The sequence below is a fragment of the Solea senegalensis genome, linkage group LG4 (genome assembly GCF_019176455.1).
Source record: "Solea senegalensis isolate Sse05_10M linkage group LG4, IFAPA_SoseM_1, whole genome shotgun sequence".
Lineage (NCBI taxonomy): Eukaryota > Metazoa > Chordata > Actinopteri > Pleuronectiformes > Soleidae > Solea > Solea senegalensis.
The window spans coordinates 18,509,507-18,525,317 of NC_058024.1; the positions used below are offsets into that span (position 1 = coordinate 18,509,507).

The window sequence follows — 15,811 nt, forward strand, 5'->3', positions numbered from 1 at the left end:
TGTTGCCGTGTTTCCATCATGGTACAGTTTGGAACAGTAAAGCCCTGGGTCAGGCTTGCGCAGTGCAGTGTCGTATTGGTGCAACAACCATGAACGACGACATCAAACATGACACAACAGACAGCAATGAAGGACATCCAGGAGCCTCGGTCAAAAGGGAGTGGCACTTTTCTGTCACCCAATCAGCTGAGTGTTATGGGTCTATCTCCACCCGTACTGTACCCTACCATTACTCTGGTGAGAACGGCACTGAAAAATGGAATGGTTGGGCCTGGTTGTTTTTTGGTACTGTTCCTAATTGAAAAGCAAAAAAATACATGCCATATTGAACTGAACTGTTCCACTCAGTGGAAACACGGCTTATCAGACCTGATTCAGGGAGCGTTTGTTTGTATTCAGCAGCAGCAGAGGGACATCAAACTGCTGGATGAGCAGGATGTTTGAACTGTAGCGTCCACTTCTGACACAGTTTGTTGGCACTTAGATTTTTCAGTCAAACTGCAACCCGTTTGCTTTACTCGCGCAGTGTTACTTTTGTCTCTGCGTGTCTGGACATAAAACAAATCACTTCCTGTGTGCAGCATGGGAATGTCACCGGGCGACACGAGATCGAGAGGGAGTCATGTGGAGCTGAAAAACATAATCAGCATTGTATGAACTCATTTGACAGGGGTTTGAATGTAACAGTCATTCGTTTATATTTTAAAGTTACACACCACTGATATAAATCCAGACAATGTTATGAACACAAAGCCACACAATAAAACTAGGTTGGTACTGTGGTCTTTATTCTCCTGAGCCATTGAAAGGCTGCAGAATGAGAGGACGAGGAGGAGGAGGAGAAGAAATAGGAGGAGGAATCTGTGATGTTTTTATTGGCTGAGCGTTTTTTCAGACTCCTTTCTGACTGGCTGGCAGAGTGAGAGCTGAACAGGGAATCCCTCAGGGCTCCTTCTGTCTTTGTCTCAGATTAAAAACACAAAGAGCCCAGTCAGGCCTCACTAAACCAGGTAGTGCTGCGGTGCCCTCAGACTCGGGGCTGAACTTATGAAGTCATACTGACTGCTGTTTAGTCCACAACTCTCCCGGATTTCTACCTGTCTGTAACTTAGCAGGTAGCTGCAATATTTATCAAAGGAGAGAATTCACTGCTCAGCACAAGGTGCTATGAAGGAGCCTCTGTTTCACTGAAAGGCAGAAAGAAATTTCCCTTCAGTGGCATGTTGGAGTAAAATCAGGAGGTGAAGAAACCTGTTAATTTCAGTTGCAGTGGGTGGAGAAGGAAAGCTTTGCAATCAGACAAAAGGGAAGTGGATCATAGAGGAGGAAACTGAGGAGAAAAGAAAGAGCAGGAGTCCTTAACTGAAGACGAGACAGGTGAGTTTACAAACGTAGGAAAGAAAGTCAGAATGTGAAAGTGAAGAGTGGAATCGGGTGGCAAATTGAAAAAAAAGACTTTTTCAGTGAAGGTTGAAAGTGAGGAGGAGAGTTGATGTTGCTCAGCAGGAATGAGAATGAAGTCTAGACTTTGAAATTGCAGTGGGCTGTGGAGAGCCGGCGTAGCAGAGCAGCGGCAGGAGCGTCTGTGGGCGGGGAGAGAGGAAGTGTGGCCAACAGGAGAGGAATTTAAAGTCCCATTGTTCTGGAGGAGCAGAGGCAGAGAGAAGTGAGGAGCCGAGGAGCGGAACCACTGACTGACGCTGGAAACCATGGACGTGAGCTCAGCCATGGCAAAGGTAGGACAGAGACATTTACTTCAGCTGAAACACTTTTTCATTAATACTTAGTAGTAAAGTTGAGGTCAAGGGTCAACATTTGGATTTATGTGTTACTTACCTGCCATTCTGTGTCCACAAAAACACCAGAATCTTTAAGTTAGAGGACTGAGAAGGATTTATCCACATCCCTTTTGAAACATCTCACATTTCTGCTCTGTCCCATCAGACATTCAGCCTCATAATCAGACTTTCATTTAGTCATAATTCATTATAATTCATAATTCATTATTCTTTTATTCAGCCGTTGTTCAAGTTAAGTTTATTTCCATTCTTTGCGATGACAAATGGAATTATGTTTTCACCTGTTATTAGGCTCAGTTACTCTGATAATTTGTGAATGAATGAATGAACTGTCCTGCGTCCTGTGCAAGCCTACAAGAGCAAGTTACTGAGTTACTTATTATATTTGAGTTGTTTCATGGGCTTTTGAAAATCAGCTGCTCACCTCAGAGTTTCTCACTGACAAACTAGCTGTTGTTAGCAATGAACTTGTTTTTCTGCTGCTGTTAATTAAAAATTTGGCAAAGCTAATGGCTTATAAGTTGCTGTTGAAGCTTTTGGCACTGGGCTGCCTATAGTGAGTTTTTCTTTACATATTCAATGAATAAATTCAAACTTTCTGACCATTATATAGCATTTTACAGATAAATATTTAAAATAAAAGCTCACATATAAGAGCAAGACGTTCGATTTTTGCTTTAAATGTGTCACATATAGATACATTAACCCCAATACATCATATCTGTTTCAATGTAATGTTACTCATCCAGACTGTATCCAGGAAAGTTGGAGCTGTGTGGTGCAGGAACAGCAGCAGCTGTGATTGACATAATCAGGCACGTACTTGGGATCAAATGACACAAATTCAGGACAATTTTCAAGCGATTTGGTCGTGACAAGTCATTTTCAACATGCATCTGTCTTACTTTACCAGCACCTTGTAGCTGGTTTGTTTCTGCCTTGTTTCCTTCAGTCGCGATGTAAAACTCCTTGTGCTGCCTGGGCAACATGATAAAAACACTGCCATACTCAGAAGCATAGAGAGAATAGTGAGGAGCAAATCTGCATTGTGTGGACGCAGCTGACGATGGTTTGAATGTAACAGATATGAATTTATATTTAAAAGTTATGCACTACAGCTTTAAGTTTGGATGAATCTCTAAGGCTCATTCACATCCAATTTCTAATTCAGTCAGTAAAACTCATACATCACATCAAAGACCTGATCCCCCTGCTGGTTCTGCCAGGCATTTGTCTCTCACAGATCCCTCCCTAATGCAGTCTCTGGCTGTGTGTGTGTGTGTGTGTGTGTGTGTGTGTGTGTGTGTGTGTGTGTGTGTGTGTGTGTGTGTGTGCAGAGGTCACATTAGTCTGAGACAGATAACCTGACAGATCAGTGTCACCTGTCGAGGGTTTCATCCCCCTCACCCATGTTTGTACCCAGCTGATGGAAAAAGTGCCATCACTAGGTTGGAAATAACTGCCCACACACACTGTAACAATCATACCACACTACCAATATCGATACATAAGACAGTTTCTGTCTGAGCATTTTCACTGTTTTCATGTTGTAATTCCAAATACATTGAGCTTCGTCAAAATTTAACCGCAGAACTTCCTGGAGTAAAGACCCGTTTCATTATTTTTCTTAGGTCTTCTGGCTCTTGTTTTCTGGGACTGGGACAAATTTGGCCGCTTCTTTTGACCATGTGTAAAAAGGCACTGAAGTAACATGAGCATTCAGAAGTTTGAGGTTGTGGGTTTAGTCCTTGGGCCTGCATTAGCCCTGTATTTTGGGTTTCAGGACAGTCTGGAGAAGTCCTTGTAGCTAAGGTACAAAAATATTTGCAGACCAGATAAAGTTGAATCATTAAGAATTTCTTTCTTTCTTTACTCCTTTTTTTCACAGAATTTGAGGGAAAAATCTTTTTTTAAATCTATCCCGATTTGTAAGGGAGTGACAAAAGTGACAAACCCCAACTTATTTGTGGCACATTGTCTGAAAACATCAGGGAATATCTAGGATGCCTCATGTACAAGTTGTGGGCTTGCAGGATGTCAAACTGCAGCAGGTCAACTCACCCTTCTCTGACCTCCAGCCTCTTATCTCACAGCATTTCCTGCAGTTTTGCATAGCAGACGTGTTTGGAGTTACTCAGCGAGGCTCAGCAGAGTCTGATCCAACATACCCGCCTTATCTGACCACTAAATATAGAGCTGCCACATGTTGCCCTCTTTCTGGGGAGAAAAAAAAGCAAGTTTCATGTTCAAGTTCAAGTTTCACTCTTAAAAACTTCTCAGTCAGAACAATGGTACCTTTCACCATTCAGCAGTTCAACAGAAAAGCTAAAAAAAGCAAGGCTAAAATATTCATTGAAGACAAATGCCTTTTTGTTTCAAAATTAAAGCCACAACATGTTGCATATACTGTATTTTAAAAAAACGTACGAGGAATCTTATTTTAGCTGAAATAAAAAAGTTATTGGAGTTGAGATGTAGTCAACACGATCTGATTTGTCCCCTGCTCTGATGAACTCAGATGATTCAGAGCCAGATACTTTTTACTGGCGATCAGGCAGAGGTTAGAACAAAGATTAACAGTCCTGTAAAAATCAAAAGGCAGGCTAAAAAAAAGGCAGAGACGCTGTCCACAGGAACTGTGAAATACAAAGGCTGGTAAGGTGCAATGAATTAGGGTGAGGAATGTAATCAACAGAACATTTAACCAGAACCAAGCCAAAAAAGTAAAACTACCTGAAATGAGTAAACAAGATGACTCATGACCTTATCTGAGGACAGATGTAATACCTGTGTTTTATTGGGTTTCAGGATGAATAATTTCTGATCTGGGCAAAGTTTAGAGTCATGGTCTGGTCTCACTGAGTCTCATCGGTGAGTCACTGGTGATTATACCATGAAACAAATGTTATTTTTATTGATTGGATTTCAGTGAAGAATAAACATAGACCAACTTAGAAAAATTAATCAAACTGCGGCATTTGATTGGAATGTTAAACTGGCTCCAGTGGGACGCCAACTGTCATAGAATGAAGAAAAAGAGAGAGAAAAAAAAAGAAGGTTGACTGTTGACTGGTGGTTGTTTGGTGACATGACAGGAAACACACTATAAATGAGAGTTGGTGTGATCCACTGGGATGTAACAAAGTCTTCTTCAGCTGTTTCTGTTCCAGCCGCCATCACTGCGGCCTTTTCAACACGAGCTGATCACCAGTCTGTCCACAGTCGCACACACTTCACACCTTCAATGAACACACTCCTCTGTCACTCCTCACCACTAATGACCAGCTCTGATATGTTAACTCCAAGAATACTAGAGAGAAGTACCTCAGAGAGCATCACCCTGGGCCTTTGGTAAAGGAATCACACAGTCACCTCTGTCAGTTCATGTGACAGTACATGTAGTCAGTACTTTTGCTTACTACTTGGGTTAATGCACTCACACACTGCTTGAGATGTAGCTCTTGATCCAGATTCCATTCATACTACACGGAAACATAGATCTAGGTTAAGGTAAACAGTTCTTTAAAATAACAAATCCACATTGAGATCACAACCAAAATCTAAATATTTCTTTGTTTCATCAAAATGAAATATAACCTTTGAGTTGTAATGCTCACTTAAAACATACCCTCCTTGGTAGAAGTAACAAACATAAGAGGGAGTATCCTTTCCTCTTGTGTTTGTGTTTAGAAAAATACATGGACTAGGGTTGGGCTAATGGTAGCAACAGACTGAATGTTTGCCAAAAAGTTAGTCAAAAGATGACATCACTAACAACAGCATTAAGTTTACTTTTGCTCTGGCTGTTTGTTTCTGGTCATGGTTCTTTATTTCAAGATGGAAAAAAACAGGTTTTATAGAGTATTTCAAGATCGCACAAAACCTACCTGCATAATATTGTGTTTGTGTCAACGAATGTCAACTTTATACAACTCTGCTTTGTCCTTGAAGCTCATCCCATTTAGCTGTAATGATGTAATGATGTTACATCTCTGTGAATGTAAACTGACCCTCATGCCCCAAACATTGGTGTTGGGTATAAAGAGGAAGCTGTTGGCAGCTTCTTTGTAGTTTAAGATTCTTCTCACCAAATAAATATACAATCTATTGTGTGTATGAATGTCTCCCCAAGGAGAGGTTTGTACTGCAGATGTACTGCAGATACCTGATGGATCATCCACCTGTCCATCTGTCTGTGAGACAAATAGCAGCAGGTTGTGTTAAACAGAACAATTGTCAGGTTACATGCCAAATACAGCACACACATACGTGGGGACCAGCCAAAAGGTCCTCACTTCTTAGTTTCATAGGTTAGGTTGGTCCTCAAAAAAATACCCATATAAGTACACACACACACTTATTTCATTTGATGTTTACTTTAACTCTAAGCATCTAACCACTTCTAAACCTAATTTTCACCTTTATGGTGAAATGACACAAGCTGAATAATTTCACTATAATCTCTCTCTCTGATTAGACAGTGTACAAAAGAATATGATCGTGTGAAGATGAAAAATTAAGTGAATGAGGAGGAATACTCTGTGGAGTTTGTCAGCACAGATGATATCACTGGGTGGACCAGTGAGATCATCCACCCTGTGTCTGTGTGCGTTCACGCCCTGGCTCTTCCTCCCACACTTACTGTGAAAATTCTTATTTCCTCTCACATCTTCATCATCACTGTCGTCTCTTCCGTTACCTCTACGTGTGTTTGGCCATATTTATTAAAGTAGAGTATGTTCCCCTTCTCAGCAAACAAGCATAGTCGTCGTCATTCCATCTTCAGGTAGTTTGTCTTTAGTCAACTGAAAATCTTTCTACAGTTGTTTTAATATGCAAAAGGAAGTTTTGAAAACTGATTATTTATGTCAGATTCCAACCTCCAAGATCAACAATGAACTTTCATTGACAGTGTTTTGGTGCATACTTAAATTAAAGTCTCACTTTCACTCACTCTGAAGTAAAAGTTGTTTTTGCAAAGATTTCAGATCAAACAGACTTAGATTTATGACCGTTAATTTCTATTTTCTCTCACCTAATGTCATCTGGGATTAGCTTCAGCTAACAGAGGGACTGTTAAACCTATTGTTATTGTTTTATGTTTATCTTATTGTCAACAGTTTCCATAAATAGACCATGAACAGCTGTGGTCTCTGATTACCTGATGTATCTTCTCAAAGTATTGCGTTATGTTGTATGACTATTTGAGCAGCAGATTAATCAACCTTTGTTGCTTCGGTTGTGCAACAGGACAATGCATGTGGGCTCTAAGTTGTGTTCAGAAACATGACACTCAGTGCAACAGTGTTCCTCACTCATGTGGTTTTAATAGGTTTTGGAAAACAGTGGAGCACAGAGGAGCGAGATAAACTCGGCAGTGGATACACACAGACATGTTAGTGGATTCAAGTCACTGTTTTGTTTTGATCTTTGGTCGGTATATTTCAGATTTTCTAACACTGTATGCTGCTCTCAGTTCACTTAGATCATCCTCACAACAGCTCCTGTCATTCCCCTTGGTTCATTTGAAAACCAAACAGAACTTTCTCTGTTGCTGTCTCAGTCTCACATTAGGTCACATAGATATTCTATCTCTGAATCTTATTATTAAAACAGGAACTATGTTGCCGTTTTGATGTGTTATATGCAGTTAATCTTATATTTTGTTGTCACTTTGGCTCAACCCCTGTTGTTTAGTTGTGCTACTGCTAAATTTCATTTTCATGGGATGTGTTTATAGTGAATACACAATATCACCAGATATCAGACTAAACCTTTCCTTGTGTAAATGGTCTGGTAACTCTTCTCCTAACTCAACAAGAAGCATTGTACATCAAGGGTCATCATATACAGTAGACCCCTCTGAAGGGACTGGGCCCCCTCATTGCCAATGTAGTCCAGTAGGTGGTTCCAGATATTGAACCTTGACCTTTAATGCTTGCAATGTTTGTGTTTGTGTTTTTGCTGAGCATTCATTTCTTGTGCCTCCTCTCAGATGTCTGTAAAGCAGAGAGCAGGAGGAGCAGGAGGAGGAGATGGAGCAGCAGTGTGTCTCATATGCAAAGAGAGTTGCTCTGGATTTCAACCACATTCTTGGAGGTACAAGCCTTTTCTTCAAAAATATTCCTGTCTGCCTGAAAAATGAAACAAAATGAAAAACAAAGTGCTGGATGCAGTCCCAGTGGGAGTGAAACATGGTTTTGCATTTGTTAGTTGTTCAGGAACATCAAATTTAAAAAATCTGGCATTTGATTCCATCCAAAATTACTATTAAACCGGTCATGGAACATGATTTTGTTTTCTTCCACAGCTCAGTGCTGTTTTTTCTCTCATCACTCCCAATCGTCTTCACTTCTCAATGTTACAGGAAGGCCTGCATGACTTGTGGCTGCAGCACGGTCGACCACGCTCCTGGGGGTGACCTCGAGGATGACCACTGCATGGGACGCCTTCTCTCTGAATCGCCCTGCTCCCATTTGACAGCAAAAGTCAAGGGAGGGGGCGGCCTTCGTATGTACAAGAGGAACCGTATGATTGTGACAAATCCAGTGGTGTCACGCAAAGACCCGACATTCAGCACCACAACATACGACTGGGCTCCAGCTAGTCTCAACCAGAAACTGGTGAGAATCACAACGACACACAGAGCAGACTGCCACTCTGTGTCAGCCATACTTTATCACTTCATAAGTATACTGTATATCTGAAGGTGCAGTGATTTTGACTTAGCATGGGTTAGGGATTCATAAACATTCATTAGTAAATGTTTTGAGCACTGGTTGTAAAAATGCATTTTCTATTAGTGTTTATCATTAAGTTTAGTTTCATGCAGCGAGTGTTTTACAGTGTTTTAAAACTAAATGATTATAATAATGATGATAACAATAATAATATTAACAATAAAGATAATAATAATAATAAATGAAAATAGACATTACCATTAATGCAAGTGAATAGTAGTTCTTGCAGACGTCTCTCTGCAGGGGTGTTTGAAGAGATTTCGGGGACTGCAGTCAAAAAGGAGTTGGAGGCTCAAGATCAAACCAAACCTGATAACTTCTCCTCTGCCTCAAACTTAAGGCCCCATTCACGGTTTTCTGGGCATTGTGTTTTTGCCGTTTTCTGTGCAATCTTACAAAACTGGTGTTGCTGTGCACTAATGTAAACAGGCTCTCTCTGGAGCCCCATAAAAGCTTGTGGCCCCAGGCAGTTGCCTGCTCTGCCTACCCTTCCTGCCTTGCTGCAGTCTGGTTTCCATTAAAAAATGGGCTCAGCTATGTTTTACGTTTCACAGCCTATAATTATGATGATGACTGATCTCTGCAGTAGCGGGGGACATTTCTGTGGTTGGATAGACAGAGCTGACACTGGCAGTGTTCTCCAGATCTGTGTCTAAAATCTTCAGCATGTTGTTTGTGTCATCCACTGTGTGTTTGTATCATGCTGCTGCTGCACGTTAGTCACGATCTTACTCAGATGCAAGCGACTGACAACACACAGATGTATCACTGACAACACCTGGCGTGTGTGTGTGAGGACAACTGAAACACAGGCTGAGAACCATTACCTCAAAGCAGAAGAATGGCATCCTGCCATGTTAGTGAGGGAACTATTGTAAATCCATGTTTTCTGGAAGGTTTAGAGTGGAGGGCCAGTGATGTCTCATGTTTTAAGCTTTTCCAGAGTTTATGTTGGTTTCATCAGAGTATTGCAGGACCATTTTGTTAATGGCAGTTCACATGCAGTGTCTAAAAACGCCTGAGGGAGCTCCTGAGATAACTGTGACTCAATACGTCATGAACATGCTTGGAAAAACAGATGGATTGCAGTGTTTGTCTCGTTTGAGTACACGTCTGACACTCAAAAATGCTCAAAAGAAGCTGTATATAAACGGCCCCTTACATTGCATTAGTTCTGATTAGTTTCTTTTGGTTAACACTACATTCTTGTTACCTGAACTGTAATTTAAAACATCCCCCACACCCCTCTTAGGCTGTGCAGTACATGGAGCTCATCCCGAAAAGTCGACGGCCAGTCTCAGGGACGGATGGAGCTTCAGAGCGACGCAAGCAGCTCCTCAGCCAGCTCCCTGTCTATGACCAGGACCCCATGAAGTGTCAGAGCCTGGCCAGTGAGGAGGAGGTAGAGGATCAAACACCTGCTATTACTCATACTCAGAAACAACACAGAAAACATGCTAACATTACAATATTTATGCTTATGTGTGGGTAACCCATTACCCACACTACACACCACAGCACAATATTACTAATATCAGACACTTAAATTAACTTTCAGGTGATGTAAAACGCTGACAAAATGCTATTTTCTAGTTGTTGGTTGACTGTAACTTCTCCAACATCTTCTTGCAGATTTCCTCTATGCTGCTGTTTGTGAAGAACTACAAGCAGGAGGTGCTTGGAGTCGCGGAGGTGGCCTTACCTGGCGAGGGCACAGCTTTGAGGGAAGCAGCCATTCAGAGGACTGCAAAAGAAGCTAAGGATCGCAGCAACAGTGACAAGAAAGATGCTCTGCAGCACCAGGACCATGGCTCGACCAATAGCTGCACCTCCTCCTCTGCTGGTTCCACTAACGGCACAGATGACGGCACTAAGAAAGAATATGTAAGGAGATAAGGCAACAGAAAATTTAAATGTGGTTCTTTTGGTTGCACAAACAAGAAAAACACATTCTGGTTCAGTCTTTTTGAGGAATCTCCTCTTTTTCTCAGGAAAGGTTCTGTGGTCCTATCATTTTACTATATTAACATCAATATTGGGTCCACATGGTTTGTGTAGTGGTTAGCACTCTTGCATTTGCAGCTAGAAGGCCCTAGGTTCTTGCCCTTTGTCGGAACAAGGGTCTTTCTGTTGAGTTTGCACATTGTGCATCCCTGTGTGTGCGTGAGTTTTCTGTCTGTTTCTCCCATAGTCCAAAAACATACAGATTTGGGGAATATGCTAAGTGACGTAGTTGTGAGAGTGGATGGTCGTTTGTCTCTTTGTGTCCCTGTGATTGCCAGGTGACCTGTCCAGGGTGTACTCTATCTTTCAGCCCAATGTCAGCAGGGATTGGCACCAGTGGAGGATAAAGCAGTAGAAGTTGGAGATTGAATCTTTAAAAAAACTCTCTTAATAGACCTTAATAACCATTCTGCTGAAAACTCTCATGGTGCTGATCAGGTTTAGGACTACACGTTTGCCACTTACTTACAACGGCTAAACTTGATCAACAGCCAGTGACTCACATGTTGATTAGAAGTCTCCATGTGTCCTCAAAAAGATGAAATCATATCTTTCTTTTAAATTGCACTCTTAAATGATTTTGGACTCCTACATCTAATAGATATCCAACCCTTTCCATCTTGCACTCTAGCATAAATTATCACATTCCTATCAGACTGTGTAACACTGCAATCTCCCCCAAATGCCTTAATAAGACGTTTCTGACCCAAGTAAATCCACAGCACATGAAACATGTCTTGTGGCTCTGGACACAGTAATTTGACGCTTAATTTTTAAATCCTGTTCTCTCTGTCCTCTAGCGCTGCACTGGTTGCCACGAGGAGGTTGCCAAGGAGAGTCCTGCAGTTTATGCTGAGCGTGCAGGTTACCATAATGCCCTGTGGCATCCCACATGTTTCGCATGTTCAGAGTGTGGCCAGGGACTGGTGGACCTGGTCTACTTCTGGTCCAACCAGAGACTGTTCTGTGGACGACACTACTGTCAGACGGTTTGGCCGCGATGTGCTGGCTGTGATGAGGTGAGACACGGCAGTGAATTGAGTAGACAAGATATATATCCGACACAGGAATGTATGTAATCTGGAATAATATATGGATGACCGTAACCATTCAATACCACACTTCTATGCAATATATGCTCTAAACCAGGTTTTACTGTATGTACTTTTTTGTACATAAACTAACACTGACACATCACATTGCCACGGTTTTTTTTTTACCCTTGAATTTGAGTATATTTTCCAAACACCATCTTCAATAATGATATAAGCCCTAGCAACAAATAATGTGTACCTTTCTACAAGCACAGGCTATGTAGCTGTATTTGGGGCATGTTCTTGTATACACTCACAAACCACAGGTCTTTTGCTGTTGTAGCCCGTCTGCTTCAAGGTCTGACGTGTTGTGCGTTCATAGATAATCTTCTCCATACCACGGCTCTAACTAGAGGTGATTTGAGTTTGTGTTATCTTTCTATCTTTTCAAATCGGTCTGGTCATTTTTCTCTGACCTCTGGCATCAACAAAGACATTTCCCAGATAACTCACTCAATATTTTCTCTTTTTCAGACCATAGATGTGTTTAAAAATCCCAGTAGATCAGCTGTCATGTGATTGGCTGATTAAATAGTTACATTAGCAAGGTGTACCTATAAATACGCAATAAAAGTGGTATAAAAGTATATGTATGAATGTGACTTTTAATTATGTATTCTCCTTCTTACTCCCCTTATCGCTCTTCCCTCAGTTAATCTTCTGCCAGTCTTTTCATGCTTCAGAAGATGGACGGACATGGCATCATCAACATTACTGCTGCTGGAAGTGTGGGCAAAGCCTGGAAACTCCCTGTCAACACTGAGACACCGACACCCATAGAGGTTCTTCAGATACAGTGAATCACTAGTGAATGTCAGACAAGACAAAAAAAGTTTGTTTTTTTACATAAAATAAAAGAAATAAGTAATGAAAACTTACATTATGCAGGATAAGTCGTCAAAATGCCCAGCTGATTTATTGGTGTTTAAAATACTTAAGAGATTTAGCTTTAGTTGTGGCACTCAGGCACTTCTTTAACTCCAATGGGGTCTTAAGTACTACTTATTTGCCGACACAAGGTGTTTAAAGTACTTTAAGTGAAGCAAAACAGTCAGTCGATTTATTAGCACTTTAAGTACCTCACAGTGACGGGTGCCAGGTGAGGTGATTTCAGCCTGGAGTTATTCAGAACAGATCACACATTGGCGGACCAATATAAATTAAAATGAATAAACAAATACGATGATTAAAGAAATAAATTATAATTTATATTTATTAATCAGACAATTTGCAAAGCAATATAAAGTCATTAGTCTTTAGTGACTTTCTTGGTCCAGAACTCGCACGACTCACGCTGTTGATGTTCAAAGTTGTTTGGACTTTTCTGTAATCAGGTGTCATTTCAAGATTCTCTTTTTTTATTATTATTTAAAAGACAATAAAAATGAATCTCGTTTAAATCAAGTTAAAGGAAGTTTAGAAGATATAGGCAGAAACATAGATTTGCTAGAAAATGTAGCATAATCATTATTACATTTACAGGTATACAGAAATCACCCAGTGTACTAATGTGTACATGGAGAAGTATTATTTTTAAATTACTCTTCAATCCTAGAAAATTGTGTTTGTACAAATTTGTGTTTCACCTATAACACATATTTTGAGCAGAAACAACCTCATTGTTTATCTCACACCTAAGAGAACTGGACAGGTGGAAGGTTGGAATAATCATAATCAGTTATTAGCAGTTAGCATGCAACAGCTGATCATTTGTTCATCCCCCACTGCTTTTAATACAAACGTATGATTAATATGTGATTATATTTAATTTCCTTCTCTTCTATTCCTTGTGTGCGGTTACAGTTAAACTACAGATTTGTTTGATGATTTAGCCTCTGGCTGCTGCTGCTGAGCACTGCTTCATGTTTCTTTACGCCTTCACTTATATCCTTGATAAAAATGTAGCAAAGGTTTAAGAATCCGAGCAGCTCTGTATGGCAAAAGTAACTTCACAAAAAACTGGATACAGTGTAAAACAGGAACAATATAAAGTGAAATACACACAAAGATATGCTATATATAATCTCTGTGTAAAATCATAAACAAGGATTTCTCAAAAATCTGCTCTGAGGGAAATTGTTTTTATCAGTTTTGAATTAAACTGTCAACGAATTGTGTCGTGAAACTTTGTGTCATATGTAATGATAAGATTTTAGCATGGTAACTTTGCTTTGAGTGTTTACATCATCAGGTCAACTCTAATTAACATAATTCTGTGCCTTGATATATATATATCAATATAACGCTATGTTCAATAAATATAGATTACATTGTAGTCTTTGCTCTTCAATCTCTAATGTATATCAAGTGTTCTTAGCTTAGCTTTTTAGAAAAATCTAAGTTTTCTTTTTCATTTTACAAATTAAACGTTAATGTACACGCTGTAAACCACTGGCAATAACAATAACTCTGATGGGACAAAAAGCAGTGAGTACAGATGGTATTTGTATTTTGGTGCCATGGAGTGTTGTTCAGGCTTTTTTTTAATTGCACTGAAGGAAAAAGGAGTCAACACAAAGCCAATTATGTTTTCCTCTGTGAATAGTGAATGGCAATGCATATCCATCATACTTTTCAAAGCGAGTGTGTCTTGAACTGCAGGGGATGAATATTATCATTATTATTATTATTATTATTATTATTATTATCCCACGCATGGTTATGTTTGAATGCTGTTTTGTCCTTTGTTTTTTTGTCACATATCACAAGATATTCTCCTGCTGCTCGTGTTTCCACAGCAGGATGGACAAGAATAAAAATACATTCTTACTAAACCTCTTGTTGTGTGTCACCTCTTCAGAGAGAGAGAGAGTGAGAGCAATCATTCAATGACAGGTAATGATTTTCACATCCATCCATTCAGCTGACAGAGGACAAAAGCAGGGTACACCCTGGACAGTTTGCCAGTCCATCGCAGGGTCACATAGAGACAAACAACCGTCCACTCTCACACTCATAATCAATTTAGAGTATTCTAATACCCAAATCTGGTCTGTGGGAGACAGACCCATGCACACGCAGGGAGAACATGCAAGCTCCATGCAGAAAGACCCTTGTTTTCTGACCATCTCAAACTAGACGACTTAAGTTGAAAATTTACATCAGTATTTTGTCAAAATATTACAAATGATATTATATATGTTAGATTATATGTTTTGCTGTTATATCTGACACCCTGTGATGGACTGGCGACCTGTCCAGGGTGTACCCCACATTTTGCCCTATATAAGCTGGGATTGACACCTCATGTGGAGGATAAAGCAGTGGAAGATGAATGAATGAATGAATGTTATATCTGATTAAGAATTAATTAATCTTTTACTACTTAACCTGTGCAGGGTCACAGAGCAAGCGCTGGAGCCACTCCCAGCTGACATCAGATGCAGGTACACCTTGAACAGATCACCAGTCCATCACAGGGTTAACGTGCAGTGACAAGTGACCGTTCACACACACTATCACACATACATGTCAGTTTAGAGACTCCAGTTGACCTATCACCCTGTGTGCATGTACCTGGACAGGAGGAAGCCGAGAACATGCACAACACCACACTGAGTCACACACTCAGTCCATCCAGGATTCAAACCTGTGACCTGTGACCTGTTTTTGGACAGTAACTGATACAATTCAGTTTCATTTATGACATCAGTCAAAGATCCTAATATCACTATTTGTGTGTATGTGTGTGTGTGTGTTTTTGTGTGCTGACCTACTCTATGCTGGAATGTGAGATATTTCTGTGGTTTCTCGTCTGCCGTTCCTGAGCAGTTGCGTCACTCAGCTGACTGTCTGACAGCTGTTTCCTGAACCATGAACGAAAAGCCAGAAAAGGATATTTTTAGTTCCAAACTGAGACAAATTTATTTGGTTTGCTAGGTATTTATATTTAATAGCACACTTCGTCATGGGGGAGGATTTGAGGAGGATCTATTCCGGTATGCTTCCTCTCATTCTGTGCACAGATAAGATAATTTGGCTAAATTTGATAGAAATTAAATTTTTAAAAATATGTAGGGCCCAAAAGGACAAATAAATAATTTTCAGTAAGTGGACATAAAAATATCAATGACATCAATCCAAGGTTTTTCAATCATGAAATTGAGTTTTAATCATTCTTTTGTTCAGATACTAATTTTTCTGTTTCAATGTTGGGTAAAGGTGACATCTGCTG

General features: G+C 40.2%; 1 protein-coding gene across 1 annotated transcript; it reads left to right on the plus strand.

Annotated features, from left to right (window-relative positions):
• Nucleotides 1–986: 986 nt before the first annotated feature.
• On the plus strand, nucleotides 987–14,411 carry lmcd1 (LIM and cysteine-rich domains 1). The gene is made up of 8 exons (XM_044022981.1): nucleotides 987–1,377; nucleotides 1,541–1,736; nucleotides 7,795–7,898; nucleotides 8,167–8,422; nucleotides 9,792–9,941; nucleotides 10,172–10,423; nucleotides 11,344–11,562; nucleotides 12,290–14,411. Exons 2-8 carry the CDS (start codon nucleotides 1,710–1,712, stop codon nucleotides 12,398–12,400), a joined length of 1,119 nt encoding a protein of 372 aa, XP_043878916.1. The 5' UTR covers nucleotides 987–1,377; nucleotides 1,541–1,709; the 3' UTR covers nucleotides 12,401–14,411.
• The last annotated feature ends 1,400 nt before the right edge of the window (nucleotides 14,412–15,811 follow it).

Excerpts from the sequence above, each read along its gene's own strand:
- lmcd1 (XM_044022981.1), top strand. The coding sequence starts at position 1,710 with ATGGACGTGAGCTCAGCCATGGCAAAG. Across the intron at positions 10,424-11,343 it reads ACGGCACTAAGAAAGAATAT|CGCTGCACTGGTTGCCACGA; the intron begins GTAAGGAGATAA and ends TCTGTCCTCTAG. Across the intron at positions 11,563-12,289 it reads GATGTGCTGGCTGTGATGAG|TTAATCTTCTGCCAGTCTTT; the intron begins GTGAGACACGGC and ends CTCTTCCCTCAG.